The sequence below is a fragment of the Fusarium solani genome (genome assembly GCF_023522795.1).
Source record: "Fusarium solani strain SB1 chromosome Unknown bctg00000002, whole genome shotgun sequence".
NCBI classification, from domain to species: domain Eukaryota; kingdom Fungi; phylum Ascomycota; class Sordariomycetes; order Hypocreales; family Nectriaceae; genus Fusarium; species Fusarium solani.
This window is the reverse complement of record NW_027072155.1, coordinates 2,537,485-2,562,618: the sequence shown is the minus strand read 5'-3', so window position 1 is coordinate 2,562,618 and position 25,134 is coordinate 2,537,485. Positions and strand designations below refer to the sequence as shown.

The following is a 25,134-nucleotide window of genomic DNA, read 5'->3' as shown; positions in this document are numbered from 1 at the left end:
CGAGGTGACAGTACCTCCGTTTAGCACATTACTAGCATTTCTGGGGAGCATGGCGCTCATGGAACGGAGATATTGCGAGTCTGTGACATTCAACTACTTCTACGCCGTTTTGTGGCCCTAGTTGATAGAAGCCATAAACCAGAGCATGCACTCGGGCTTTCTATGATGGTGATCCTCGTTAAGGGTTGTCACCACATAAATCGGTCTAGTCCTAACAAGAAGTCTCCCGGAGTACCATGTTACTTGTGGGTGGTTCGAAGGCCAGTTCCGCTGGCAATCAAGGCAGCGCAGAATCCAAGCAAAGCCACTGCAGTCGAAGCTCCGAAAGCGTACTTGAGACCATCATAATAGACAAGACGTGCCTTGAGCTGGATATCTGGCGGGAGGTGGCGGATAGAGTCGACCGAGTGTCGGATTTGATCGATGATCTAGGAACACAGTGATCAGCATTTACACACACTACCGGCTTAGTTGACATGAAAAGAAAAAGGGCGTACTCTCCATTTATCTGATACCTCGCTCAGTGCGTCCGGCAACCGGACGCTGAGCGTAGTTTGCACAATGGCCGAGGTGACTGATACACCCCAAACGGTTCCTAGGGAGCGGATGAGATACACGGTTGAGGCGGTGACTGCATGGTCTAGGCGTGCCCTGTTAGCTCAGTGGAAGCTTTGCTGAGAATGGTCTGCTTACCGGCATGGTCAAACGAGGCAAGAGAGGTAAACAGAATACCAGGGTAAATGATGCCCTGACCAAGGTTTGCAGGAAAGACAAACACAAAGTACTTCCATGTGGAGTCCTCGAACCCCAACGAAGTCACCAGAGCATTGCCCACTACCATGAGCAGAGCCCCCGTGCGGACAAGAGCAATCAACCTGCCCCAGCGAGACATGACGATGCCAGCGATGACACCACCGATCGGTGTAGCAAGCGAAGGGATCGCGAGACGAGCGCCGGCTGTGGTGGCTGAGTCGAGTAGGACGACTTGGAAGAAGAGCGGGAGCATGAAGAGATACTGGACAGCGAGTTAGTGACAAGAAAAGTGCATACATATCTTCTACTCACACCGTAAGCGGCCATACCAGCACACACGTTTGCGGCCTGCGTTGCTATAGGTAGTCTCCCCTGGAGCAAACGGAGAGGAATCACTGGGATAGCACTCGTTTTCGCTTCAACTAGGAGGAACAGAGCGAAGAGGGCAATACTACCAGCCAATGAGCCAATCACCCAGGGACTCGTCCAGGGCAATTCATTGCCTCCAAGGCTCAGACCAACAAGCTGGACTGAGACGGCAACTACCAGCAGCAATGAGCCAGAGAAGTCAACCCTCTTCCAGACGGCACCCAGTCCGTTGTCGAGAGAGAAACCTCCAGGCTGGTTGGCGACAACGAGAGCGCCAATCACAAATGCCACGATGGACACTGGAACTTGGAGGAGGAAACACCATCGCCAACCGATGTGGTCTGCGATTGAGCCTCCGAAAGAAGCTCCGGCGATGGCTCCGAAGCCAAAGATGCCATTTTGAAGGGCTTGGTACATTCCACGCTTTCGAAATGGGATCATGTCTGAGTTGACGATAGTAGCTACATAGCGTTAGTCTTGATATTGTTAGGTATGTTCAATTCATACTCACCCATAGTCATCAATCCTCCACCGCCAAAGCCCGTCAGTGCCCTCATGCAGTTAAGAAAAACCACATTGTTGGCCACACCGCACCCAAGGCATCCGGCAGCAAAGGTGATGGTTGAGATGAAGAAGCACAGACGACGACCAAAAATATCAGAAACCCTTCCGTAGAGGGGTTGAAAGGCAGTGCTGGTGACGAGATACGACGTGGTCAACCACGATGCTGTGTTGGCGGCGTCAAACTCGGAGCTGATGACGGCGTATGTTGCGGCGGTGATAGTGCTGTCAAGTCCGTAGAGAAATACATTGGACATGATGGCCAGTTGGATCCAGATGAAGCCCCGTGGGGGTTTCCATGAGTCCTCGTCCGGGGCGCGGAGGAGGGGCTGATCCTCGCGGGCCTCGACGTTGTCTGCAGGGTTCAAGACCCCAGGTGAAGGAGAGGAACTTCTCATGGCGAGATGATGTAATTTTTGAGAAACGAAACTGGGCGTCGGGATTGTGATAGTATATCGTATGATTGAGTTGAGACGAGGTTGTGGGCTTCAACACTCACATCAACTTGTGCGTGCGACTAAAACCTAGACACTCAATGCCGAGAACCGTGGGGCATTTAACGGGTCATCGGTAATGAATTGATAGATCGGTGTGACTCTACTGTTAGCACATGTCGAAATCTCTTGTCCGAATCACGTATTCGAGGTTCCGAGAACCGGTGGACCCTCCGAAACAGGGATGCCAAGACGATCTTGTACCGCTGCGTCAACTCGGATGTCGGTGATGCTACTGTATGAGTGATGGTCAATTGACCCAATTGAGCTTCTACGGTAGCTATTGGGGGACAATTCCATCTTGGTACATATGGAATTGATAGTTCCTTAACGATCATATTAGACATTGGCTCAATCCCGTAGTTGAGGATGGCTACCTTGGTTGAACCCGAATCTGAATAGATGCATCCCACTACTTTGTAAAGCAAGACGATGTAATGGTAGCATTACCAAGCATCTCTTGGGCCTCATGCAAGAACTCGTCTAGCCCAACCTCACCTCGACACGTCACAGAGCCTGTGCATCTCAACGTCGTCTCCTTTGTCGTCATACAGATTGCATGGAATCACGCAATGCATCATCTCAAGCATTGGTACAGAACTCAATATTTATTCCCTCACCAAGAATGGCGATCTTTCCCCGCTTGTTGATCTCTCAATTGTCCAATAATCTCTTTGGTTGAGTAATGGCGTGCTGCCTCTTCTACAACTGCGACATTGCTCACTCGCAGGCTTATATATCGCCACAATGCCAGTGAGAACAACATCTCAAACAACTTGATCAAGTTTACAACTCCAACATCTTGCTTACTTTCTTGACTTCAATCTGAAAACTAGTGGTGGAATTTGGGCTCGTAGGCTGCATCAAGGTGAATGTACCTTTTCTTGGACGAGATGGAGATCCGGGCCGCTGACGCTGCTAGCAACGCTGCTTCATCTCCAACATGAAGCGCTCTATTGCTCATATGATGGCCGCTTCTCTGGCCGTGGCCCCTCTTGCCATGGCTGACTGGCAGTTTCGCTCCCGTCCTGACCTGGCGCCCCCTCGTCTCAACATCACCATCCCTGCCACGGACAAGGTCGAACAGGGTTATCTTTTGTGGCCCCCTTTGCTGGCTACCCAGACACGCCTACTGAACAACATGGTCCGCGCCAGGCAGGTCCTTACATCTTCAGGGACAACGGCGACCTTGTCTGGTCTGGCTATGGTCTCTACAGTATCTGGGCCACCAACTTCCAAGCCGGGCGCTGGAAGGGAAAGGACATCCTCTTCAGCTTTGAGGGTGACCACAACGCCGGGTACGGCCATGGCCATGGGCACATCACCATTGTGGACCAGCATTATGAGACTATCCGTGAGCTGCGTGCTGGGAACCACAAGTTGGTGGACAAGCATGAGTTCCATATCGTCAACGAGGAGACTGGTCTTATCCAGATCTATCAGCCTGTGCCTCGAGATCTTCAGAAATGGGGCGCTAGTCCAGAGCAGCAGTGGATTGTGAATGCCATCATTCAAGGTTTGCACCAACTGCTAAAAGCCTGGTCTCTGTTTGTATTAACCCAACTATAGAGCTTGACATTGCCACGGGCAAACTCCTATTTGAGTGGTCCAGTCTCGACCACGTACAACCAGACGGTATTTCACCATTTAATGAAAAAACCCCTTTCTGATACTAACCTTTCACAGAAGCAGTCCTCCCCATCAACCCCGGCCAAGCCGGCTCTGGCTACAACAGCTCCGACGCCTGGGACTACTTCCACATCAACAGCGTCGACAAGGACGCCGAGGGCAACTACCTCATCTCAGCCCGCGACGCTTGCGCCATTCACAAGATCAACGGCACTGATGGCTCAATCATCTGGCGCCTTCATGGAAAACGCTCCGACTTTTCCGTCCCTGACGACGCCAAGTTCTGCTTCCAGCACCACGCCCGCTGGCTCTCCCAGGAAGGTGACGTCGAGGTCATCAGCCTGTATGATAACAGCGCACATGGTACCGAGCACAGCGGAGGTTCAGAAGTTCATACGGCGCCTACGAGCAGTGGCAAGATTCTCCGGCTCAACACAACCTCGTGGACAGCCGAGCTGGTTGCGGGCTACTTCCCCCCGACGACCTCCTTTCCAAGTCGCAGGGCAGCACACAGGTTCTCCCTGGCGGAAACGTCCTCGTCAATTGGGGATCTGAGGGAGCCCTGACTGAGTTCACAGCCGACGGCACGCCCATCTTCCATGCCTACGTGGACTCGGGCTTCCTTGGCGTCGGTGCTGAGAATTACAGAGCTTTCAGGTACAACTGGACTGGCATTCCCAACGAGACGCCCGCCATTGTGGCACTCCAAGGAAAGGAGGGCACCAAGGTGTATGTTTCTTGGAACGGCGACACTGAGACGGCTTTTTGGAGGTTCTACGCCGTCACTGACGAGTATGGCTCTCGAGACTTCCTTGGCGAGGTGAAGCGGACCAGCTTCGAAACAAGCCTTGTGACATCCAAGAACATTGCCAGTGTCGCAGCCGAGGCTGTTGATGTACACGGAAGGGTCATTGGCTCCACGGCTTCTGTTTTTGTCGAGGCTGAAGTTCTTCCAACCCAGCTTGACAACGCAAAGGGTCAGAAGCCACTGGGCAGATACAACGCCTTGGGAGCAGACCTTTAAATCCAAAACCTCAAAACGAGCTCAGTCATGGGCCAAAACAACAAAGACACTCATTGCAATATCAGGAAGACGGGAGCTCGCGTCACAAGCCTAAACGCTTGAACCGAGTGGGGAGGATGGCTTCGCCTGGTACATGCCACTGGTGATTTTGGAACGCGCGTGTGATTTTGCTTTATTTGTTTTATGTACCCGACAATCCTTTAACTTAGATAGATCATCAAGTCACTCCTTTGCTAAAGATGATTGTGTTTAATGACGTCACCTGCCGCGTTGTGTGGACAAGGCATACCAGGCCAAGAGCTTGGAATTGTTTGAAAGATGATTGAATTATCAGACATACTTTTTCTTTCTTCAGTATGTACCAGGAGAATTTCAAGAGATACGGCCCTTTGAAACATTTACAATTAACCATAGATACAAAATTTGACCATGGTCCATATTGTGCTGATTCTCGTGAGAGTCTTGGTAAGAGGTCTCACGACCGACTGACTCGTAAAAAGAAGAATGACCAAAAACGGCAGCTGTCGGTCAAACAATGCAGGTCCCGGGTTTTAGTGTCTCTAGAAGGTACCAAATCCCGGAGTTTATGCGCCGTAGAAACTGGGGTAGAAAGCGTGCCCGCGATGGATCATGGGCATGACGTTGACGAGATGACGTCGTCGATTCATCACGATGCGGCCAGGTGCCAAACGCTGCACAATGGCAAGAGGGGAACAAACTAAGAACCTTGGGTATAAATAATTCGTCTATCCGAGCACTGATTCTCCAATTCTTCACTCTCAATTCATCAACATCAAAGCTTGACAAGCACATCTCTTGCACTTACACAACCACCCACACACACAACCACACAACTTCACATTCAACATGCCTCGCCAAGGAGACGGTTCTTCCGACAACGGCCCCTTTGAGGCCGCCGAGCACAACATTGCCCACGGCGTCGGCAAGCCTGACGTAAGTGCTCCCTCTTTAACACTCAAAAGATGACTGCTAACACACAGCTCACAACAGTCCGACCGAGTCGACCGCGCAGACAAGACGGCTCCCCTCCCTGAGGGCAAGGACGAGCACGGCATGGGCCTCAAGGACGCCAACGCCAGCGGTGGACAGAGCCAGGGCATCAAGCAGGGCAAGGATGTCGGGCAGGGCAACTAGATGTGGCGATGGGGAAACAAGATACCTCTAGCGATCTGCACGTGAGTGCGTCATGACGACATGAATGAATTACAAGAAAGAAATCAACAGCAAAGAAGTTTGTTTCTCATCCGGTGAAAGGTGATTGGCTGCGAGGATGTGATGCCCTGGAGAGGCTACTGTTGTTGCCGGCTGTGGTTTTAAGCGGCAAGTATCGACAGCGAGAGCCCTCCGGTGTTCAACTGACAAGACAACCTCAGGTGCATCACATTTCAGTATCGTGACCTGGCCATTCTGACTTCCCCCAGCCTTTCTCGAGTGTCAATCGATCCCTCTCCTTTGGTTCTCCAAATGCCAAGGTTGATAGCCATGGACCGATGTCAAAGAACCATCGAGATTCAGCCAGCCCCACAATACCCACCCAGCCACAGCCCCCACCGAAAAAGACAGAAGAGCACGTGCCTCCCGCTGAACCCGCAAAAAAAATGAAATGAAATGACTCAAAAACTCCACGCCACCACCGATATAATACGAAATAATCACGGACTCGTCCAACAAACAACCACACTAAGCGGTTCTTCACCGCTTGCTCGGTCTGGTGGTCTAGTGGTATGATTCTCGCTTAGGGCAAACCCGAAAGCAAGCTTGCGAGAGGTCCCGGGTTCAATCCCCGGCCAGACCCTTTCTTTTGCCATTCGTTATGATGGTTCCGTTTTCTTTTTGGTTCCTGGACCAATTGGTTGGTTGGCATTGATGGTAGTTACTCAGTGACTGAATCTCGGCTTTCGACGACGTCCGTGATGCTCCTCCTCCTCTCCTGTAGACCGTCCTCCACTCATCTCATATCGTCTCAGCTCCCTTCTCTCAACTCTATCATAAGCATATCGACATCTCTCCCTCTCTCTACCGACAACTCTGGCCCCATTATCTCCTCCCTCCAAGTTCCCCATGGCCCGTAACCAGTCCCGAATCCTCCTTTGCTCATCGTTATGGTGTCGTTGTCGTTTGGCGAGATAATAAATGACATCCTCTAATGGAGGGACTCCTCGCTCCTCCTGCCAGGTGCCTATTCTCCTGCTGCGTCTCTTGTCCTTCTGTGCGGTGGGTCGAGGGTGGTCCTTGTCAGGGCATTTGCAAGGGGGTTCACGGTCTACCCTACATTCTCGACAAGATTGATGATTGTCGCCGCAAAACTGCTCAAAGCTATCAGTAACCATGCCAATTGAGATTGAAGCATCATGTCTCGCACTTACAACGTTGACTTGGTTGCCAATGGCGCTGTTATTGCCCTCTTGTCGAGTCTTTGTTGGTGCATAATCTCCATCACAGCAACATGGGTCATCTTGACTATAACTCCACTCTGACCATGAGCTCTCACTCTCACTCTCCCAGCATGCGTCGAAAGCCCTGGACGATGACCAAGGCACTGGACGCGCGCTGCTGTATCGAGGCCGTTCTCTTCTGCCCCCTAGACCAGCCAGTCCGTTCTAGCAGTCGTTAATTTTAGCGATACCATCAACCATTGTTGTAAGGTTCAGTCGTGAATAGCGTACTTTGTAAAGAAGAGAAGGTTACCGAGAGATTACAATGAGACCAAATGCCTCTGATAAAGAAAGAAAGCAGACCACAATTTCCCATCCCTGGCCATGTTTGTGTCGTACTCAACGCCCGAACCTGCGGTGACGATCAAGGACAGATGCAGAAAATGTGTATGACAGACTCCGACTCTCGTTGAGCGAGTGACCCGATTACTCTAAATCTATTTGCACAAGAAGACGTGACGTCGACGGGGAGCTTTATCGTTACGTGCTCGCGTGCTGCGGCCGCCCATGTAACCATCTCGGCCTCACTTGTCCAACGTAGTGAGCGAGCGACTGGATGTAGATGACTCTCCAATATCCTTGTGTATCCCCCCTTTGTGCGGACCATGATGCGCTGTAATCAAGAAAGAATCAAAGACAAAAAAAACATGCTCGACTACCCAACCAACCCAACGCCGTCACGATATGCGCCGCCAGATGCTGCCCGCCGGGGTGATGTGATATCCCGGCCCTTCGTCCTCCACCTGTATATTTTCGTCGAAATGGGGATTAACCGACGGTGCCTTTTTTATGCATTTGTCCCTTTCTTTCACTTGGCATAGCCCTCGGATGTATGCCCCATGAGGCTCAATTCGTACTCGAGTTCGCTTCCTCGCGTAGATTCCTCCGCCATTCAGCAAGGTCGTCCATCCCCTCCAAACTTCCCCTCCGGCCCCAGTTTCTGGGCTGTCTCTTGAGGAACGCGCCCACGGCACCGAGGTAGCCCTCGTGTCGCAAGAAGTAGGCCTGCTTCTCACCCTTACTCCAGAACTTGATGGCATAGCTCAGAGTGTTGATGGTCTGGCGGTGGCCACGAATAAATGACCCGCCAAAGTAGATGTTGGAGAGGTTGTGGATTTGTGACTGCAGGTAGGCGATTTGGCCGATGTTGTTGGAGATGGCGTATAGCAGGGACCGCGAGACGTCGGCACCCGAGAAGGATGCATCGCCAGGGTTGGACGAGCCAGAGTCCTCTGCTGCAGACTCGGCCTCGCGCTTCATGCGGAACACCTTGCCAAACGAAGAGGCAATCGTGGTACTCTTGAGCCCGATCTTGGCGTAATCGGTGCCGTAGATGTCGCCCACTAGCATGTCCACCTTGGTGTTGTCTCCGTGCGCCGCCTGCTCCAACATCTCGTCAAACGTGCGCGCACCCGTCAGCAGAGACAGGAGACCCCAGAGAGTACCACCGCCCAGCGAGGTACCGCCTACTCGCTGGTGTGAACGCGGCCCTGTGACCTTCAAGAAGGAAACGCCCGAGCCAATATTGACGAGAAGATAGGGATAGATGTTGTCCTGGGGTTCGACAAAGTGCATGGGGTCCGTCTCGGAGTAGGTAAAGACCTCGCGGGGAATCTCGGTGATGAAGAAATCGAGGCCTGCAAGTTTCGACAGTTAGCGCAAGTATAGAGGATTGGTTTAATACAACTTACCAATAATGAGGCACTCCATCTCTTCCTCCCTCGACACATCCACACCCAATGCATCTCGAATCTTGTCGTAGAACTTGAATGCGCCACCGCCTGTGGCCATGACACACAGCTCGCCGGGTTGTGATCCATTGACGAGCTGGTTGTCGCGCAGGTGTCGCATAAACTCGACAAAGTCGTCGATGCGATCCGTCTCGAAGCTTTGAAAGTTCAACCGGCCGCCGGGGTCGGTCGAGTCGACCTCGCGCGAGAAGTAGACGAGCTTGGCCAGCGATCCGCCAATCTATGTAGACAATGCGCCGTTAGCCCCGCGCTTCTTGTTCTTCTTGTTTAGGAAGGAATACATACGTCGATCGCAATGTGGCTCACCACGGCCGTGTGGTTCGGCAACCGGATGTCGCTCGTCTCTGGATGCGTTGGACTCACGCGGCCATTGACGGAAGAAAGCCCTCCGGCCGCGGCGCTGGTACCCGAGGCCGGGGTTGCCGTGTCCGGGTCGACGATGAATGCGCCCTGGACATTGATCTTGACGCTGCCGGGGCGGTTGATGGTGCTGTCAATCTCCTCGGTCGACGTCATGGTCCTGAGTCGGCGCTTTGGGTGCGAGGGCGGAGCGGGGCCGGACCCGTTCGGAGTGTCGACAATGGCCTCCTCGTGGTCTGAGGCAGGCGTCATGGTGGTTGAGTTCTAGTTGTTGAGGTTCTTTTATTGCGCGCAGAGGTAGGTTCGTTGAATAGAGGGGTGATGGATGGATGGATGGGGTGGTGGAGTCAAAGGGTCCAGGAGGCGCAACGGTCCTCGGTGATGGCACGCGAGAGTGTTGAACGGCGCAAGTCAATCTAGTTCAATATGGTACAGGTACAGCCGACAGTCGAATATATGACCAGAAGGGAGTGAATAAATGTGTGAAATTAAGGAGAAGAAAAGAAGTAAGGCCTTGGACGGGCGGTGGAGGGGTTATCAATCAGATGGGGAGATTGAACCATGGGATGGGATGGGGGTCATAAGTCGTTGACTGTGATGGATCTTTATCGATAACGAGGCTACCGCCAGTACCTAGGTCCGTCCCCATGGATGATGGATCCATCCATGTACAGTAATTCATCATTTTCTCCAAAAGCCGGTGGGCCGAGGCTCCGAGATGGGGGGTTCTCTCTTTCAAGGCCGTCCCTACCCTTGGATCCTTGGGGAAAGCTCCATTCCTCTCGGTTCCCCCAGTCTATTCATTCATTTTAATGGCGCGTGCTCTCAACAAACGCCGCCCGAGCACACTCACAACGAAGATGCTCCTTTTCTCCGGGCGACGTCTATTGTCATATGATTTTCACTTCTTGCCCCCCTTGTCGCCCTGTTTTCACCTTTACTCAACTCACATTTACATTCACACTGTAGCCTCAACATTGCCTCACCACTTACACAGTCCCTCTGCACGTACAGTAATCCCGATGGCCCGGGTGGTGCGGTGCATTGGCGGAGGAGGGGCCAAGGCTGCATGAGGCGGGCGGGCAGCTTATGCCGATGCCGAGCTTGGGCCAAATGCCGGAGTCGGCTCTTGTCACGGAATTAACAGACGGGGCATGGCATCCGTGATATGCTTGGTTTGAACATCAACACCAAATGAATATCTTTTGAACCTCTTTAGCTGCCTCTAATTATATCCTACAAGGCCTCTAGACCTCGAGACGCAGACACTTACCCCTACCTGACCTGACTCCAGTTGACTGACTGCCAAGCAAACAAAACTACCAGGGTATCCCTCTCCAGCGAATTACCAAGATGACAAAGGAAATTAAAACGATTGTAGACTTCTAAAAGTAACCTCCCCCGGGAATGGCGACAAAGACTGCCGTCACAACCCCTCCGAAGAGGACTGAAGCCAGGATCGCCTGGATGAAGATGGTATCTTGGATCTGTCGCAGTGCCGGCTCCTGGATCCAGACCTCGCGGTCAAACACCTTGCGGACAATGTTGCGCTTCTCATACTTGACGATCCATGGCTCATCCTCGTAGCTGTTGGACGACCCAAACGACTCAAAGCTTCGCTTCTCCATGTTATCCACATTTTCACTGTCCACAAACAGCTCCCACGGCCTCACGTGCCGGTGATGCATTCCGTGGAGGACAACGCACATGCCTTTGTAGGCTGCGACCAGCGTGCTGATGCCCAGTACGAGCGCGATCGCCACCAATGCCCGGTAGCCTCGCCCCGCGCTGCTGAGGGCAAGAATAATGCCCAGCACGATGCCTGCCACGATCAGCCCCACACCCAACGATCGTGCAAAGAAGACGCGTGCAGGGTTTCCGTTGCAGATGGACCATCTGACAAAGTTGGGGTGAGCCTGATGCCGAAGACTCGAGTCAACCGTCTTGAAGACATTGCGGAAGGCGCTTGGGTGAGTCGTTTGGGACAGTGCTTGGATAACCGCCCTCTGGTCAGAAGACGACAAGTTCAGTTGTCGAGGAGCACCGTCCATCAGATACGTCGCAATGACTCGGTTGATTTCTTCCCGGAACGGTTGGATCGTGACTGTCTAAATGTTAACTTTCTGGATCCATTCCATGTTTGGAAATGTCTTGACTCACAAGGCTGCCGGGCCCCAGACGCTTGGAATGCCTCTGAGGCTTGGGTCTGATAGCTCGCAGCGTTGAGCGAATGGACTGTGTTGGATGCCATGTAGATTGAACCGTCATCACCTCTGCTGCTCTGTGGAGGTGTCGCGAACGGGTCAGATCCGCCCGAAACATTTTCCTGGGCGCCTCGCTTCTTTTCAAAGTCTGTGCCTTTGAACATCTCTGCCGCCTTGGGCTCCTTTCGCATTTTATCGGCTTGGTCCTTTCGGATCTTGAGAACGGTCTCGTCTTGCATAGTCTGTGTCCACTCCGGGGCCAGCTTGATATCGGCCGTCGAGGTAGTATTGAACCGCTTCTCATAATCCTTGAACCAGAGGTAGAACTGAAGATTCTCGGCGGCATGCTCGACATAGATGAGGTAGCTCATGAAGTCGCGGACAGTCATGGGCTGTGGAGAGGGGTTAGTATTCTTCTTAGACTCACAAGACGAGATCTACGGGCTTAACTTACCGGACAAGTGCCACCGCTGATGATCTTGTCAAAGGCGAGTGAATCAGGAATGCCAGCAGAGTAGCCAGAGCGGCCAGACTTGACGGATCCATCACTCTTTTCTGTGTCAGAGAACGAGTCTCCGCTGTTGCGGAACGACTCCTGGTCCACATGCTTGGGACGTGTGTAAGTGAGAGGGAGAAGACCCATCGTGGGCGAAGAAACGATAGAATAAAAGAATGGATGAAAGTGGCTGTTGAGAAGTGAGGGCAAGAAGCTGAGAGACGGAGAATTAAGCAACTCTCAAGCAGAACTCTGCATCCCAGGACACGAGGACAGTGTAGGGATTAAATAACCTGCTGGAGGAGACCAGAGATGCACAAGAAGCCGCCTCCTGGTCATTTAGAGTGGCCCGTGGCTGGCTTGAGGCACACACACCCGCTGGGGAGTGACCAACATGCCGGAACCTTTTGATGCCCACTAAGGCTAGCCCCAGTCTACCGTAGACCAACATGGTAGATTCCACTAGAACAGATGGCTCCGGATGTAAGGGGAGTTGGGGCGAGGTGGATCTGGCAAGCCCTTAGCAGTGAACTCTCCGAAAAGTGATGCCGCCTCGCGACAGCCATGGCTCTCGAAACCCAGGGACACGGTCAGAGTGCTTATCCCACAAACTTTCGTCTCTCTTTGCCCGAAGAGCGAGGTAGTTGGGAGGGTGGATCGAGCCTTGGACGACGCGTTCTCTGCTTGGCACCGACGCCTGTTGACTTGTCCCAGCATCATCGTGCTTTCAGCGTCGTCGTGATTATCCGCTAGCTCTGCGCCGGAACCTGGATATGGACGCACGGTGACAGGGGCTCAGGGAGGACTGGGCAATCAGCAACGACCCTGAGAGCAAAGTTCTCCTCTCGGAAAGCAGCCTTCCCCTCCATCTTTGCTTTGCTCTGTGCCTCCTAGATGCCTCTGTGGTCAGGGAAGACGGATCGATCGCGCATGGTGGGTCTTGGTTGGGAGCCCACTATCTCTCAAGTTAGGATCAGGGAATGGCACTCTATTTTCGCTTAGATCTTAGTGGCCGTCCTAATCCTTGCTTTGTGAATGGTGACTGGTGGCGGAGAATCGGAACTCGAGGATAGACGGCGCGGAAGTTTGTGTTTTGGTGTGGCTTGTGCTCGAGCTTTGAGGGAAGCGGATTGGTGGCCGCGCCAGGCCAGTCGAGATCTGTGAGGGAAAAAGAAATGATGGCTTTCAGCTCGTGCCCTCTTGGCTGCTCGACTGTGCCATGTTTCCTCCCAGCCAGCCAAGGAAAGGCAGCGGCTACATTTACCCCTGTACGCCCTGCCGCCTCCTCTGCCCTGTGCCGACGGGAATGTATAGTCGAAGTTTGTTCAAGGCTGGCGTCAATGCCATCGGCCAGTCCGCATCAACGGTCGACGTCACACAAGAGGTGAGTTGGACGTTCAATGCTGGCTGCAGTAGCCTAGGTCCCAAAGCAGGGCAACTGAGAGCCGGGTCCTGAGCCAACGCTTACGAGTTGGCGTGAACTTGTCAGTCAGGGCGTGACCAGCTAGCCCTGAGCCAGCGTTCCGGTGAGGTGCTTAACATTGACCTGACTAAACTCCAGTCCACACCCAACAGTGTCTCAACCTCATGTCCCACGGACTGCACAAAGCACGGGCTCTGAGGCTAAGAAGGCTGGCAGGCGGCCGGTCCTGTCGCACACGGGATGGACGCGCACCTTATACGAAGTGCCCTGTTCCCTGTTCCCTGTTGCTGGTGGAGACGACAGCTTGACGCAAGAATCTGTGTCGATCTCGAGTTGTATCCAAGAAGTCGGGACTGGGGGATCGTCACTGACAACCCGTTTAAGACCTGACCGACAGGTCAGCTTCTGCGAGGCCATGTTTGCTGCATTGTGAAACGCATTCAGGTCATGTTGAAGCGACGATCTTGTCCTGAATAGATTGTGGCTGAGGACTGGTTGTTGAAGGGCGATAATGCGTTTCTCGGACTTTCTCCTCGTGCGCCCTGACTATTGAATAGTCCCAACACCAACATTTGTAATGGTGACGACGGCACAAGGCCTGCAGACGCCCGGACAGCCTGGAAATATCCGTACGGAGTAACGGCTTTGTCAATAGGCAGCTAATCTCGACAACTGCTGCCTATTTAGCACCGTCTCCACGACGGACCAACCAGCTGTGCAAGGGTCGTTCAGCTCTCCTCGATCGATGCCGCCGTCTCTCTCATTTGGACGGCACGCATCTAGATCTTTCTCCCCCATCAATTCCCCCACCTCGGTCCCGATCGCCCTGTGGTGTCGTCGGGTGCCTGTCCCCTGATGAGGTCCCCCACACGAGTAGTTGGCCCCAGGTGGGAATAGGGCTGCGCAAATTGTCTCGGAAGGTAATTTGCTTTTCGGTGGCCGCGACGCCCTAGAACCCTGAATCAAGAGCCTGACGTTTGAGGTAACCGTTGGACTAATGTCTCATCCGTTGGTGCGGAAAGGGGTCGAGTGTGAGGATGTAACGACACGACCCTTTGGTTCAGGGCACTTGTCAAGTGTAGGAGGGAATGTTGTAATTGTGACGAGAGGAGGGAAAACAGGGCGAAATTAGCGGTTGATGGGTTGTTTTGCATCCATCCCGTCCAGGTCAAGTGTGGCTGGCGTAGTTGCCTTGACTGCAGCGGCAGGAGCTGCAGGGAGGCCAGAACTGCAGCATCTATCCGATTCGGCAGTCGCTCCTGCCCTTTTGGCCAGCATCTTCCCTGGACTCGCCCTCGGCACGAAGGCATTGCTTTTTGTCTTTGTTACTATTTCCAAGCTCCAGGAATTGAGACTTCTTGGGCACCAGTGACAACCAGCTAATGCATGTCTAGGTATGCAGGTTGTCAGCCTCGAGGTCTTATCACATTCGAAGAGGACTGTGTGTGATAGCGCCTGCCTGTTTTTCATTGGTTGGAGGGTTGATCGTCGGTCAAGTCACAGTCACAGACAACCTCCATCACAAGGGGGGATGTTGCTGATATCACAAACCCATTGAGTAGTCATACTCTGATGGCCTCGGATGTTGAAACCATGTCATGATTTGGGAGCATCTACTCCGTACTGCCTCCGCTAGGCATAGTATGCGTCCTGCAGCTTCTGAGCCTCTGTGGACACACCACCCTTCTCTGCATGTTCTCCTCTGATATGCTCACGGCCCTCCCAGAGCTTCTCCCTCTCCAGTAGGATCTCGTCCGCCCATGCCTTGCCAGCCTCGGTACGCAGCTTACGCGCAACGCCCATGAACTCGCCCAGGTCTCGCTGACCCCTGCCGTCCTTCTCGTACTCGACAGCCTGCAGCAGGAGGTCGATCTTGTCAATATCCTGCGCAAACTGGGCCTCCGGAGTCTCAGCAGCCTCGAACTCGTGCCAAAGTTCTCGTAGCTCAGAGGTATGAGGCCCGGCCCATCTAGTAGCAATGTACTCGATGGTGGCCGTTTCCCTTCTGGCCTTCTCGGTCTTGGACACTCCACTGAATGGGGTGATGTCGCCCACGACTGATTCAGCAACGTCGTGGACCATACACATCTTCATACACTTGACCTGGTCGAGGCCCTGAGGAGCGAACATGGCTATCATACCCATTCTATATGAATGGTCTGCAACCGACTCGGGGCTGTTGGTGGTTCAGGACTAGTTGCGCATCCCATGCTGAACTGGACTCACTTGATTCCATGTCTCTTCCATCCCTCTCGCTTTGTCGTCTTGAGACCCCCTAGAAGATGAAATAGGGAGATTGGTGAATTGGATCCTTGAACCAAGTCATTGCCAGCCAAGGCCTTTTCAACCGTCCATGGCTCAGCGGCATCTGGGCTACTTGTTAGCGCTGATATGTCTAGACAGGAACAAAGGTACCTGGACTGGTTGATATATCCGCCGGGGCTGTTTCTGGCATCTTGTCTTGAAAGTCGATGAGGTCTGATGGGTTGGGTGATGTCTGGATAACTCTTCGATTCTCAGCTCATGCATGCAGCAAAACTTCCCCGCTTCGGCTAATCTCGGTCCGTATACATAACGACAATCATGCCCGTCTTGAGGAAATGAACGCTGCTAGCATGGGATCGAGATAATTGGGGGTTGTTGATAGGTATTCAGAAGATACTTCGTAGATGGCTGTGCGGTGATGCTGTGGGCGACAACTATAGCTAGACTGTTATCCTACTCTTTAATTACGTTTTCGTATAGAATAGTATAGACTATTATTATTTAATAGACATTAGTAAGCATCAAAGGCAATACACATGGCATCACAACTTGAAGTAGGGCCTTCCCTGAAGCATTGAAAGTGCGAGCTATCACTCAGGCTCAGAGGGAGGATTTTCTGCTTTACATATATTTTAGTCACTAAATAATTAGGAAGAATAATTTGGACACTTGAATTAAAATTCTTTGGGTCTATAACTGGGAAGAGGGTACATTCCTGCTGCGTGAGTTCCGTGGAGGCCCTGACAATCATTGCTCCCCAAGAGACAACGCCATGTAGTTATGCTCGAGACTGTATTAAAATAGGGTGAAAACACTAGAGCATGAGACTAAAAATACTATTGGAATATGCATGTAGAACGCTAAAACTCAACCCATTTCTTCCCAGTTTCCCACTCGACAGATCAACCACCAGGTGAGATGTCAAACCAGAGGGTCGCCTTTTGTAAGCAGGAGTGAGATTGAAACATTCATGAAGTGTATTCAAGGATTGTTGAGCTAGAATAAATTGGGATTTGAGCAAGCAATATATGAAACCTTCTAAATTCTCGGTTCCCTATGGGCTCCTGGCCACCTTGATGTCGCCATTGAATTGTTCGACCAATCCGAACTGCTTACGGCAGAAGATCTGGATAACTAGCCCTAGACGTATAAGGAGCAAATGTGGAACTTGGCATAGCTTAATTTGACCTCCTGGCCGAGTGTTCTCAGAGCGGCGAGCCAAGTAACGAGGTACATGGCCAGGTCAGTTGACCGATATCTCGACGATAGGACCGATTGACAGAAACTCCAAGATTGTGTAGGTATATAATTACTTTAGACATCTTGATACAGGGTCTGGTCGATCTGACTTAAAGTGCCTCCCTTGTAGGACCGCACTACAATGACTTGATCGACCGGATCTAAGCTATGGGCATCAAATGGGTCCTCGTAGACGGCATGAACCATGAATGAGAGTATCTCGAAGAGAATTAACAGCGATATGTCATGGATTCAATGTTTAATAACAATAGGTTATGGAGTGTTGCTGTTTGCGCAGAGTGATTAATGAGCATAGACTTCAAGTACACACACGCTTGACAAGCCATCTTACCATGCGTCAACACAAATTGATTGTATTCTACGGAATGATATCAAAAAAATCATGTACCGAGTGTGCCATGTTTGATGATCGGCAAGAAGAGTAAACTGCAATCTTGAGGTGGATAACGATGTTGATACCACCCCAGTGATGCAGTCCAACTCTCTGTGTGGAGTCACGGAGTCCCTCACTCAATTGAAGCAACAACATGTCCAGATCAGCTGAGATTTCTAAGAATGAACCGCCAGGGTTCAATCATGGCCTGTTCCTGGCCGCCGACTGCCGGCGTCAACAACACCAACTCCCGAGGAGCTCCATCCAGCGGTGAGCCGTGTGTAATTAACCTGCCTTTTCGGGGAATGGTTTCAAACTCACTTATTCAAAGCAGCCTCAGCATTGAGATTTGAGCAGGATATCATTCAACCTTTTTATCACGGGCATCCTGGCTCGATAGGTTGGAGGCTATCAATCCCACCGCTCTGGCCCCAGCACCCCCACTTCATGCTTGCGTGGAGACGTGTCGATTGATTGACTGTTTCTCTGGCTTTCCATGACTTCCATGGATGTTGGCCAAGTTTAGCTTGACTCGTGCTTGTCAGGCAAATCCACGTGGCATTTGTTTGAGGTCGGTTCGGGAAAGGCATCAAATTTCAACAAAGTAGGCGTTCCCGAGAGTCATGGGCTCAGCTCGGTTCTCACCGAAATCGCCACTTTTGAGGTTTCGAATGGTTGCTATTCTCTACTATTGACAAATCAAAGGAGAAATTTGCTCGGCTCGGTCCAGGAACCCGAACGTCATTCCCCGGAAATGCGGTACCTGTTGTACGGAATCGACAAGAGGCGGCGTTCATGCGGCGTAATCCGCCGCAAGTTGCCGTTTCGGTTTCACTCCCACCCGCCATTAACGACGGATCTAGAGCTTCCGGAACCGCCTGATTGTACTGTACCGGCGGGCATATACGGGAGAATGACATTCATTGTCTCTGTGCCTGAGGCCGACTAGCGTTGCAGCTGATAATCTAATCTGATCCTCTCTGCCTGCGTCTGCAGAGGATGACAAATACTTGCCCGATACAGGACCCTCTTTACGTCTCTCGGCGCCGACTTGCATCCGAGCCTGTCTTCCGCCACCGGCCGACGGCGACGTCAGGTCAGGTCGTGAAGAATTATGGTAGTTTTTCATAGTAGATATCACGCTGGGATAGATGAGGCTCCAAACGGGCAATATTCCAAATACATCATTCCAAATACATCCCTGGAGGACCCCTGCGTCAAGACCGTCTCCAGCAGGGTCGACTATCAAGGTCCCCCCGTCCCTCAACACCAAAGACAGCGCAGCGCAGCGAGCATGGCCAGCGCCGGTTCCACTTGGGCCGCGTCGCCCGCGCTTCGGTCAAAGGCCCACAAGGCCTCACTGACCTCATCGCCGACCCCTCTTGCGCCAATGCCGTCTATGATTGTGTGGACTTCTCTCCGCCTCTCCGATTGCTCTCCGAAGGGGCAAACAGCGGGGAGGCAACACGGGCAATTGGGGAGGGCAGGAGGGGCAGGAGCGCCCGGTGGGTGCCCGGCATTAGAAAGATTTCCGTCACGGAAGGAGCGAACCGTCACCGACCATCTATCTATATATCTTGTGCATATTTCTTCAACCTCTCGGCTCTTATCTTTTCTTCCTCTCTCAAACTTGATACCCCTCACAGCTCTCACTTCTCTCTAATCACCACCAATCTACCAACCAACACCAACAACACAGCCAAAATGACTGAGCTCAAGGCCGGCGACAACTTCCCTGAGGGTGTCTTCTTCAGCTACATCCCTCCCACCCCCGAGATCTCCAAGTTCTCTACTTGCGGTACTCCCGTTCCCTACAACGCCAGCCAGGGTACGTGACTCTTCTCGAGCTTCTCACCGCATCTTCACATGCTGACTTTTGACTGCAGAGTTCAAGGACAAGAAGGTCGTCCTCGTCTCCATCCCTGGTGCTTTCACCCCCACCTGCTCCGGCTCCCACATTCCTTCCTACACCGAGCACATCGACAAGATCAAGGCCAAGGGTGTTGATCAGGTCATTGTTGTTGCCTTCAACGATGCCTTTGTCATGAACGGCTGGGCTAAGGCCAACGGTGTCACCGACGACAGCATTGTATGTTCCATGCCCCAGAATTACCTCTATCAAGATGCCTGATGCTAACACTCACCTAGCTCTTCATGTCTGACAAGGATGCCAAGTTCTCCCGCAGCATTGGCTGGAACTTCGATGAGCGAACTGGCCGCTTCGCCATCATCATTGACCACGGCAAGGTCACCTACGCCTCCAAGGACGACCACCCCCAGAGCATCGAGACCTCCGGTGCTCTCGGTGTCCTGGCCCAGCTGTAATTGAGTTGCGGCATAAAAGTCTCCCAAAAATAATAGACTAGATATGAGCATGAGACACGATAGAATCTAAACATCACTCCCACGAAGGAGCATTTGAGCACAATTCTCGCCTCACATATTGCTTGCGTGAAACCGTGATCTTGTGTGTCATAAGCATGTGTGTCGTAGCTCTCTAATGAGCAACATGATACCCTCGTTTGACGCCGTGAGTTGTTGACCTAGCCACCCCATAACGAGCAAGCACACCTTCTTCTTGGTCACGGCACAAACAAGAGATGCTCTTTTGACCATTTGCACCGATATGGCATTGCTCAACTATCAATGCACCCTATGGCATTCCATGCTCCCGAGATTGTAGAAGAACCGGCCGGACAAAGACACAAGAACCACGGACTCCACTCTCCCATTTTCATTCATCCTCCCTATTTACCATCTTAACGGGTTCTCGCCTGAACCTTGGGGGCAGCGCCCTTGGCACCCTGCTTGCTGACTTGTCGGCCGGCCTGACCCTTAGAGGCGGCGAGCTTAGCCTTCTCAGCCTTCTTGGCGGCAGCGTCGGCCTGCTTCTTCTCCTTGCTCTCCTTGATGGCCTGGGCGCGGGCAGCGGAGCGGGCCTCGGGTCGGATGTTGCGCTTCTCCTTGATCACGTCGAGGGAGGCACCGACGATGCCTCGCTGGGACTTGACGGCACGGCGGGTTCGCTTCTTGGCAACCTCCTGTAGTATGTGTCAGTCCTGTCACTGGATATCGGAAGGGGAGAGGGGGCGAGTGAGCGCGCAGCGCTTCATTCACAGCACTCCCTCTGCTTGGTTGATGCGTACCTCAGAGATACCCTTGCGGTGCTGTCGGCGGTAGAGGACGGTCCAGGCGATACGGCGGGGGTTCTTTCGTTGCAGGAAGAGGGACTCCGACTTGCCGTTCTGGAATCGGAAGATCTTGCTGTCGCCGCGGACGTAGAGCTTACCCTGTGATGCGATGACCCGTTAGCCTCCATGTTCTCATCACAGACGTAACCAAACTGAGCTCCTCCCATCCCCATGATGCGATCCCGTCATGCTCCTTCAGCAGCAACCCAGAATTTCGCATTTCGATAATCGGACCGGGGGACGGGGAGGGCAATGGAATTGGCGTACCTTGCCAGGGTAGATTCTCTCGCCGGAGAAGGTGTCGTCGTAGGTTCGCATCTTGTCGCTGGTGTGCTTCCTAAGGGGGGCGACAAGGTGTTTTGTGTGGTTGGACCGTGGGGGATTGGGCGATGGGCAAAAAGTAAGAGGTTCGTGATCCGGCGCAACCTGGAATTTCTCGAGTTGTGTGCACACTGACTAAGCGACCTAGGGCAGGCGATGCGCTAAATGACGCCGCGCATCACGTGCACCTGCGCGAGGTCACCCTGACCTCAACTCCACCAGGACGGGGGGTGAGTTTCGTCCAATCGAGAGACTTGTCGGCCAACGACCATCGAATTACACGGATCACCTTGCCTCAAATTCTTGAAATTCTTTTTATTTCATTTTTGGTTACTTGGAGCCTCTCGAGGCATCGTGGGCATGTCTAGATGACCTCTCAGCCAGATCTGATCGCGCAAGCCGTGCTGCAGCAATTTGACAAGCTCCCTGCGAAAAGGAAACCCACTGTTCGCGACAATGGCCTTCATGAGTGGGTGCCGTTGAGCGGCATCGTTGCCGAACGGGATGGCATCCTGACCTGCCTGGCTCTAGCGTAAGCGAGCCCTATCTGCCACCCGTGATCCAGCACATTCTAAGTAGTCTCGTAGAACAGGCATGAAGTGCCTTCCAGCGTCGAAAGTAGCAGAGTCCAATGGTGTAGGCATTCATGACTGGCATGCTGAAATACTGGCCATAAGGACCTTTAATCGTTTCTTGCTCGATGAGTGTAAGAGTCTCCTCGACAAGGATGACGGCTCTAGTATCCTACGTAGGACGCAGAGAACCACAGCCAAGGAGGGCGACATGTCATTGAAGCCATTCGAGATTAGAGGTGACGTAAAGCTTCATATGTATTGTTCAGAAGCACCATGTAAGTCGCTAAAACCACTGACAGTGTGTATGTGGTTGACGAGTTTAGGTGGTGATGCCAGTATGGAGCTCACAATGGCTGCTCAAGAAGATGCTTCACCATGGCCAACTCTAGCTGCAACAGAGCTTAACTCAGCTGGTGAGAAATGTCTGCCAGGGAGAGCTTACTTTTCTCAACTCGGTGTTGTCCGTCGAAAGCCAGCTCGAGGAGATGCACCTCCCACCTTGTCCAAGTCCTGCTCTGATAAACTCTCCCTCAAGCAGTGTACTTCACTCCTCTCATCTCTGACCTCTCTTTTCATCGACCCGTCAAACGCATACATCCATACCATCATACTACCGAAATCGCAGTATTCTGCTTCAGGATGCCGGCGTGCCTTCTCAGCAAAAGGTAGGATGAGCCCTCTCGCCGGTAGGCAGTGGCAGGGAGAGTATGCGTTCAGAGAGTTTGAGGCCATTACAACAGAACTGGAGTTTGAGTTTTCAAAAAGAGCAGTGTCAGCTCGAGCTATGAAGATCTCTGCCAGCAATCTTGCTGCCGCATGGTCAGGTTCAGGTGTGGAGGAGACCATCATCGGTGGTGTGATTCAGGGTCGGAAGCCCTTCAACACAAAAGGAGCAAGCCATATGTCTAGACGAAGAATGTGGGAGACAGCAAGAGAGCTTTCAAGCAGTCTGGAGAATGCAGGCTACGCACCCATCCACCTGGGCTGCGGCACATATCATGACCTGAAGGAGGGCCCATTGCTTGCCCATAGGAGACAGGCAAAGCAGGAGGCTCGACAGACGGCCTTGACAGGGTGGACGAGAAACGACGGAGGGTCAGGTTTCCAACTAGAAGAGCGTAGTCATGATTGTCATCATTAGAGATTGGTATTTCTCCCGATGTAAGTCGTATTTTTTTTCTTGTACAGATCAATCAACCTCAGCCAGCCGGGATACAGCCGCTCCACCGCGACATTCTCGCAAGCCGTGACCTTTTGTGTACCGACTCCCAGTTTTCCTGACGCAGAAGACGCCTTGGGAGCTCTGTGACGACCCTCCTCCTATGGATTCCCAGGTGCAAAACATAACCCACCTCGCGGGATAACCTAGCCAGCCTCTTGACCGAACATGCCCACGATTTCACCAGCCCGTCGCATTGATGGAATTGAGCAACTTTACTCGACCTTGCTCTCGAAGTTCTCACCCTCGACGAGGTCGGGGATGTCGTCCTCGTCCTCACCCTTCTCCTTCTGCATGTTCTGGTAGCTCTCGGCGAGCTTACGGAGGGAGGCGAGCGAGTCGGGGCCGAGCTGGTTAAGGATGCCGGGGACGAGCTCGGTCAGCTCCTTGTCCTCACCGTTGCCGTAGATGGCGAAGGTGTTGGAGGTGACGGCAGCGTGGACTGTTGGAGGGGACCCATGTCAGTATTTAAACGAAAACACCAAGACCCCGCGCACACGACATGACCAGAGTGGGATGACTAACCCTTGGGGGCAGCAAAGTGAATGACGTTGCCGTCAGACTTGAACATGTTGACCTCCTCAATGGCCTGGATGGGCTGAGTGTTCAGCTTCTTGAGGGTCTGCTGAAGCTTCCTGTCGTCGGCGCCGGAGCGGGCGGGCGCACGCTTGACCTTTCTTCGGGGGGTGCCCTTTCCACTATATCACCAGGTTAGCTGCGATGGTCGGAGGCGGCGGGGGAAACGTCGAAGTGCGCAAAAAACATACCCTGTGTCGCGAGTTAGCCTTTGAGTCTCCCCTTGTGCAGACCAAAAAAAATTGGCAGAAATTCACGTACCAGTTCGGGCTCCCAGGCCAAGCTTCTTGAGGCGCTCTTGGACGTCGGACATGATGGGCGAATTTCGATGCGGGGGATCGGGGGAGACTCGATCGAAACTGCAGCAATGCTCGTCAGCTGAGACGGATTCGGACGGGGAAATCGAGTGTTGCAGGCAAAGATGCCCGGGGAAGCGTGCGGGCGCGGGTTGGGCGGCGTACCGGTGAGATAGGCGTGGGTATTGAGCTGTTTGTCGCCGTCGGCTTCGAACGGTGGTGATGGATCAAAGTAGATTTTGTGCGTGCCAAGAGTTTTCGCCTGTGGAACTACCATTTCGCCGAGGGGAGGAGGGGGCTCTCTCGCTGTGTGTGACCCGCCCTCCACTTTCCACTTGCGCCATTGACTGACGCCCGTGACGTTGTAGGCCTGGCTCGTGGGGTAAAGCCGCACAGCACAGGGCATGCTCCTAGCTCTCCACTCTGTGACCTGGGAGGATATATCCATGGATGATTGTCACCACGCTGTTTGCGCATGATAAAGAACTGAGAATCGTTTGCCAAGGGGCAGTAAGTGTATCCTTTGTTTTATGCGAATGTCAATGCCTAAAAGGGTAGGTAAGTATCGGTATGGCGCACTATCTCGCCCACAAACGACTCTAAAGCCTCAGCAGAGCATGGATATCAGTCAATGCAATAGTTCAACAAATAACTACCAACAGCCAGTCTTGTTGATCGAGAGAAGTTGGCTATATTTTTCAGTCGTCAGAAACTCCAATTGCTTTACATAGATGTTCATACCGTCCACCATGACCGCCGTTCCCCCAGCTGTTGTACACGAGTAGCCTTCCATCATGCCAATACTCTTACAAGCACTCGATGGGTATCCAAAATTGCCCTTTCACTCCGCCTTGTTTTACTTCGAATCCAGACCAGCTTCCCGTCTCATCTCTTCTCTTCGGGCATCAGTTTCTTGCTGTGACGCCTTGGCCGCTGCAGCCGCGGCCTTCTTCTTTCGCTCTTCCTCCTCCTTCACCACTATCCAGACTGATAAGGAGGTCAATATATGTCGTCAGTCCTCAAACAGGACACACTCACTGGGCTTGTCCGACTTGGAGTACTCCTTCAATCGTGTCACAAAGTCGTCAAACTCTTGCTGTCGCTCCTCCCGGTTCTCCAAGCTCTTCTTTCGTAGTTCGGGGTTATATCTCGATCGCAGCTCCTCTTCGGTGGGAGTCAACCACATGGTAAAGGCAGGTCCGCCGACAGCGACCACAGCGCCACTTGTCAATCCGTCAGTTCCGACTCAATCAGCTGCTCCATTGCCATCGACTTACCCGAGCATGACCTTGGTCCAGAACCACCACCTCGACGACGGCTTTTTCGGTGCCATGGCGATTTCTGAAGAAGCTGCAGTTACTCCAATTCGGTGAAGTTGTCGTAAAAGTGCGCAATGGCGGGCGGGATGAACTCTGCTTCAGTGCCACTTCTTCCAATGATGATTTTCGGATTCTGCATCCGTCATTGATTTGGCAGTATGCTCTTCATTGGTAGAGCATCAGATCGGGCAGGCGGTCAATGTTCGGAGGTGGTCTTGT

At 52.6% G+C, this 25,134-nt stretch overlaps 11 protein-coding genes across 11 annotated transcripts; 4 read left to right on the top strand and 7 right to left on the bottom strand.

Moving 5' to 3' along the window:
- Positions 1–239: 239 nt before the first annotated feature.
- On the bottom strand, positions 240–2,081 carry MRS44_004762 (uncharacterized protein; the record flags this gene model as incomplete). Its single annotated transcript, XM_065622323.1, has 5 exons — positions 240–428; positions 498–631; positions 694–1,015; positions 1,066–1,583; positions 1,634–2,081. The coding sequence occupies 5 exons, from the start codon at positions 2,079–2,081 to the stop codon at positions 240–242; spliced, it is 1,611 nt and encodes a 536-aa protein (XP_065478395.1).
- A 1,039-nt stretch (positions 2,082–3,120) lies between these two features.
- Positions 3,121–4,830, top strand: MRS44_004761 (uncharacterized protein; the record flags this gene model as incomplete). Its single annotated transcript, XM_065622322.1, has 5 exons — positions 3,121–3,265; positions 3,337–3,693; positions 3,747–3,812; positions 3,864–4,149; positions 4,197–4,830. 5 exons carry the CDS (start codon positions 3,121–3,123, stop codon positions 4,828–4,830), a joined length of 1,488 nt encoding a protein of 495 aa, XP_065478394.1.
- Positions 4,831–5,697: 867 nt separating this feature from the next.
- Positions 5,698–5,985, top strand: MRS44_004760 (uncharacterized protein; the record flags this gene model as incomplete). Its single annotated transcript, XM_046283931.2, has 2 exons — positions 5,698–5,784; positions 5,842–5,985. 2 exons carry the CDS (start codon positions 5,698–5,700, stop codon positions 5,983–5,985), a joined length of 231 nt encoding a protein of 76 aa, XP_046136096.1.
- Positions 5,986–8,132: 2,147 nt separating this feature from the next.
- Positions 8,133–9,649, bottom strand: MRS44_004759 (uncharacterized protein; the record flags this gene model as incomplete). The annotated part of the gene is made up of 3 exons (XM_046268781.2): positions 8,133–8,923; positions 8,978–9,257; positions 9,323–9,649. 3 exons carry the CDS (start codon positions 9,647–9,649, stop codon positions 8,133–8,135), a joined length of 1,398 nt encoding a protein of 465 aa, XP_046136098.1.
- A 1,133-nt stretch (positions 9,650–10,782) lies between these two features.
- On the bottom strand, positions 10,783–12,244 carry MRS44_004758 (uncharacterized protein; the record flags this gene model as incomplete). The annotated part of the gene is made up of 3 exons (XM_046268779.2): positions 10,783–11,501; positions 11,558–11,993; positions 12,056–12,244. 3 exons carry the CDS (start codon positions 12,242–12,244, stop codon positions 10,783–10,785), a joined length of 1,344 nt encoding a protein of 447 aa, XP_046136099.2.
- Positions 12,245–15,152: 2,908 nt separating this feature from the next.
- MRS44_004757 (uncharacterized protein) lies at positions 15,153–15,975 on the bottom strand (the record flags this gene model as incomplete). Its single annotated transcript, XM_046275571.2, has 3 exons — positions 15,153–15,696; positions 15,747–15,888; positions 15,936–15,975. The coding sequence occupies 3 exons, from the start codon at positions 15,973–15,975 to the stop codon at positions 15,153–15,155; spliced, it is 726 nt and encodes a 241-aa protein (XP_046136102.1).
- A 3,147-nt stretch (positions 15,976–19,122) lies between these two features.
- MRS44_004756 (uncharacterized protein) lies at positions 19,123–19,743 on the top strand (the record flags this gene model as incomplete). Its single annotated transcript, XM_046268783.2, has 3 exons — positions 19,123–19,246; positions 19,305–19,507; positions 19,567–19,743. The coding sequence occupies 3 exons, from the start codon at positions 19,123–19,125 to the stop codon at positions 19,741–19,743; spliced, it is 504 nt and encodes a 167-aa protein (XP_046136103.1).
- A 434-nt stretch (positions 19,744–20,177) lies between these two features.
- Positions 20,178–20,927, bottom strand: MRS44_004755 (60S ribosomal protein eL24; the record flags this gene model as incomplete). The annotated part of the gene is made up of 3 exons (XM_046275572.2): positions 20,178–20,459; positions 20,565–20,708; positions 20,877–20,927. The coding sequence occupies 3 exons, from the start codon at positions 20,925–20,927 to the stop codon at positions 20,178–20,180; spliced, it is 477 nt and encodes a 158-aa protein (XP_046136104.1).
- Positions 20,928–20,998: 71 nt separating this feature from the next.
- On the top strand, positions 20,999–22,646 carry MRS44_004754 (uncharacterized protein; the record flags this gene model as incomplete). Its single annotated transcript, XM_065622321.1, has 5 exons — positions 20,999–21,009; positions 21,079–21,160; positions 21,311–21,462; positions 21,518–21,780; positions 21,829–22,646. The coding sequence occupies 5 exons, from the start codon at positions 20,999–21,001 to the stop codon at positions 22,644–22,646; spliced, it is 1,326 nt and encodes a 441-aa protein (XP_065478393.1).
- A 293-nt stretch (positions 22,647–22,939) lies between these two features.
- MRS44_004753 (uncharacterized protein) lies at positions 22,940–24,044 on the bottom strand (the record flags this gene model as incomplete). The annotated part of the gene is made up of 3 exons (XM_065622320.1): positions 22,940–23,166; positions 23,250–23,415; positions 23,562–24,044. The coding sequence occupies 3 exons, from the start codon at positions 24,042–24,044 to the stop codon at positions 22,940–22,942; spliced, it is 876 nt and encodes a 291-aa protein (XP_065478392.1).
- A 408-nt stretch (positions 24,045–24,452) lies between these two features.
- On the bottom strand, positions 24,453–24,929 carry MRS44_004752 (uncharacterized protein; the record flags this gene model as incomplete). Its single annotated transcript, XM_046275573.2, has 3 exons — positions 24,453–24,583; positions 24,635–24,819; positions 24,874–24,929. 3 exons carry the CDS (start codon positions 24,927–24,929, stop codon positions 24,453–24,455), a joined length of 372 nt encoding a protein of 123 aa, XP_046136107.1.
- Between the last annotated feature and the right edge of the window lie 205 nt (positions 24,930–25,134).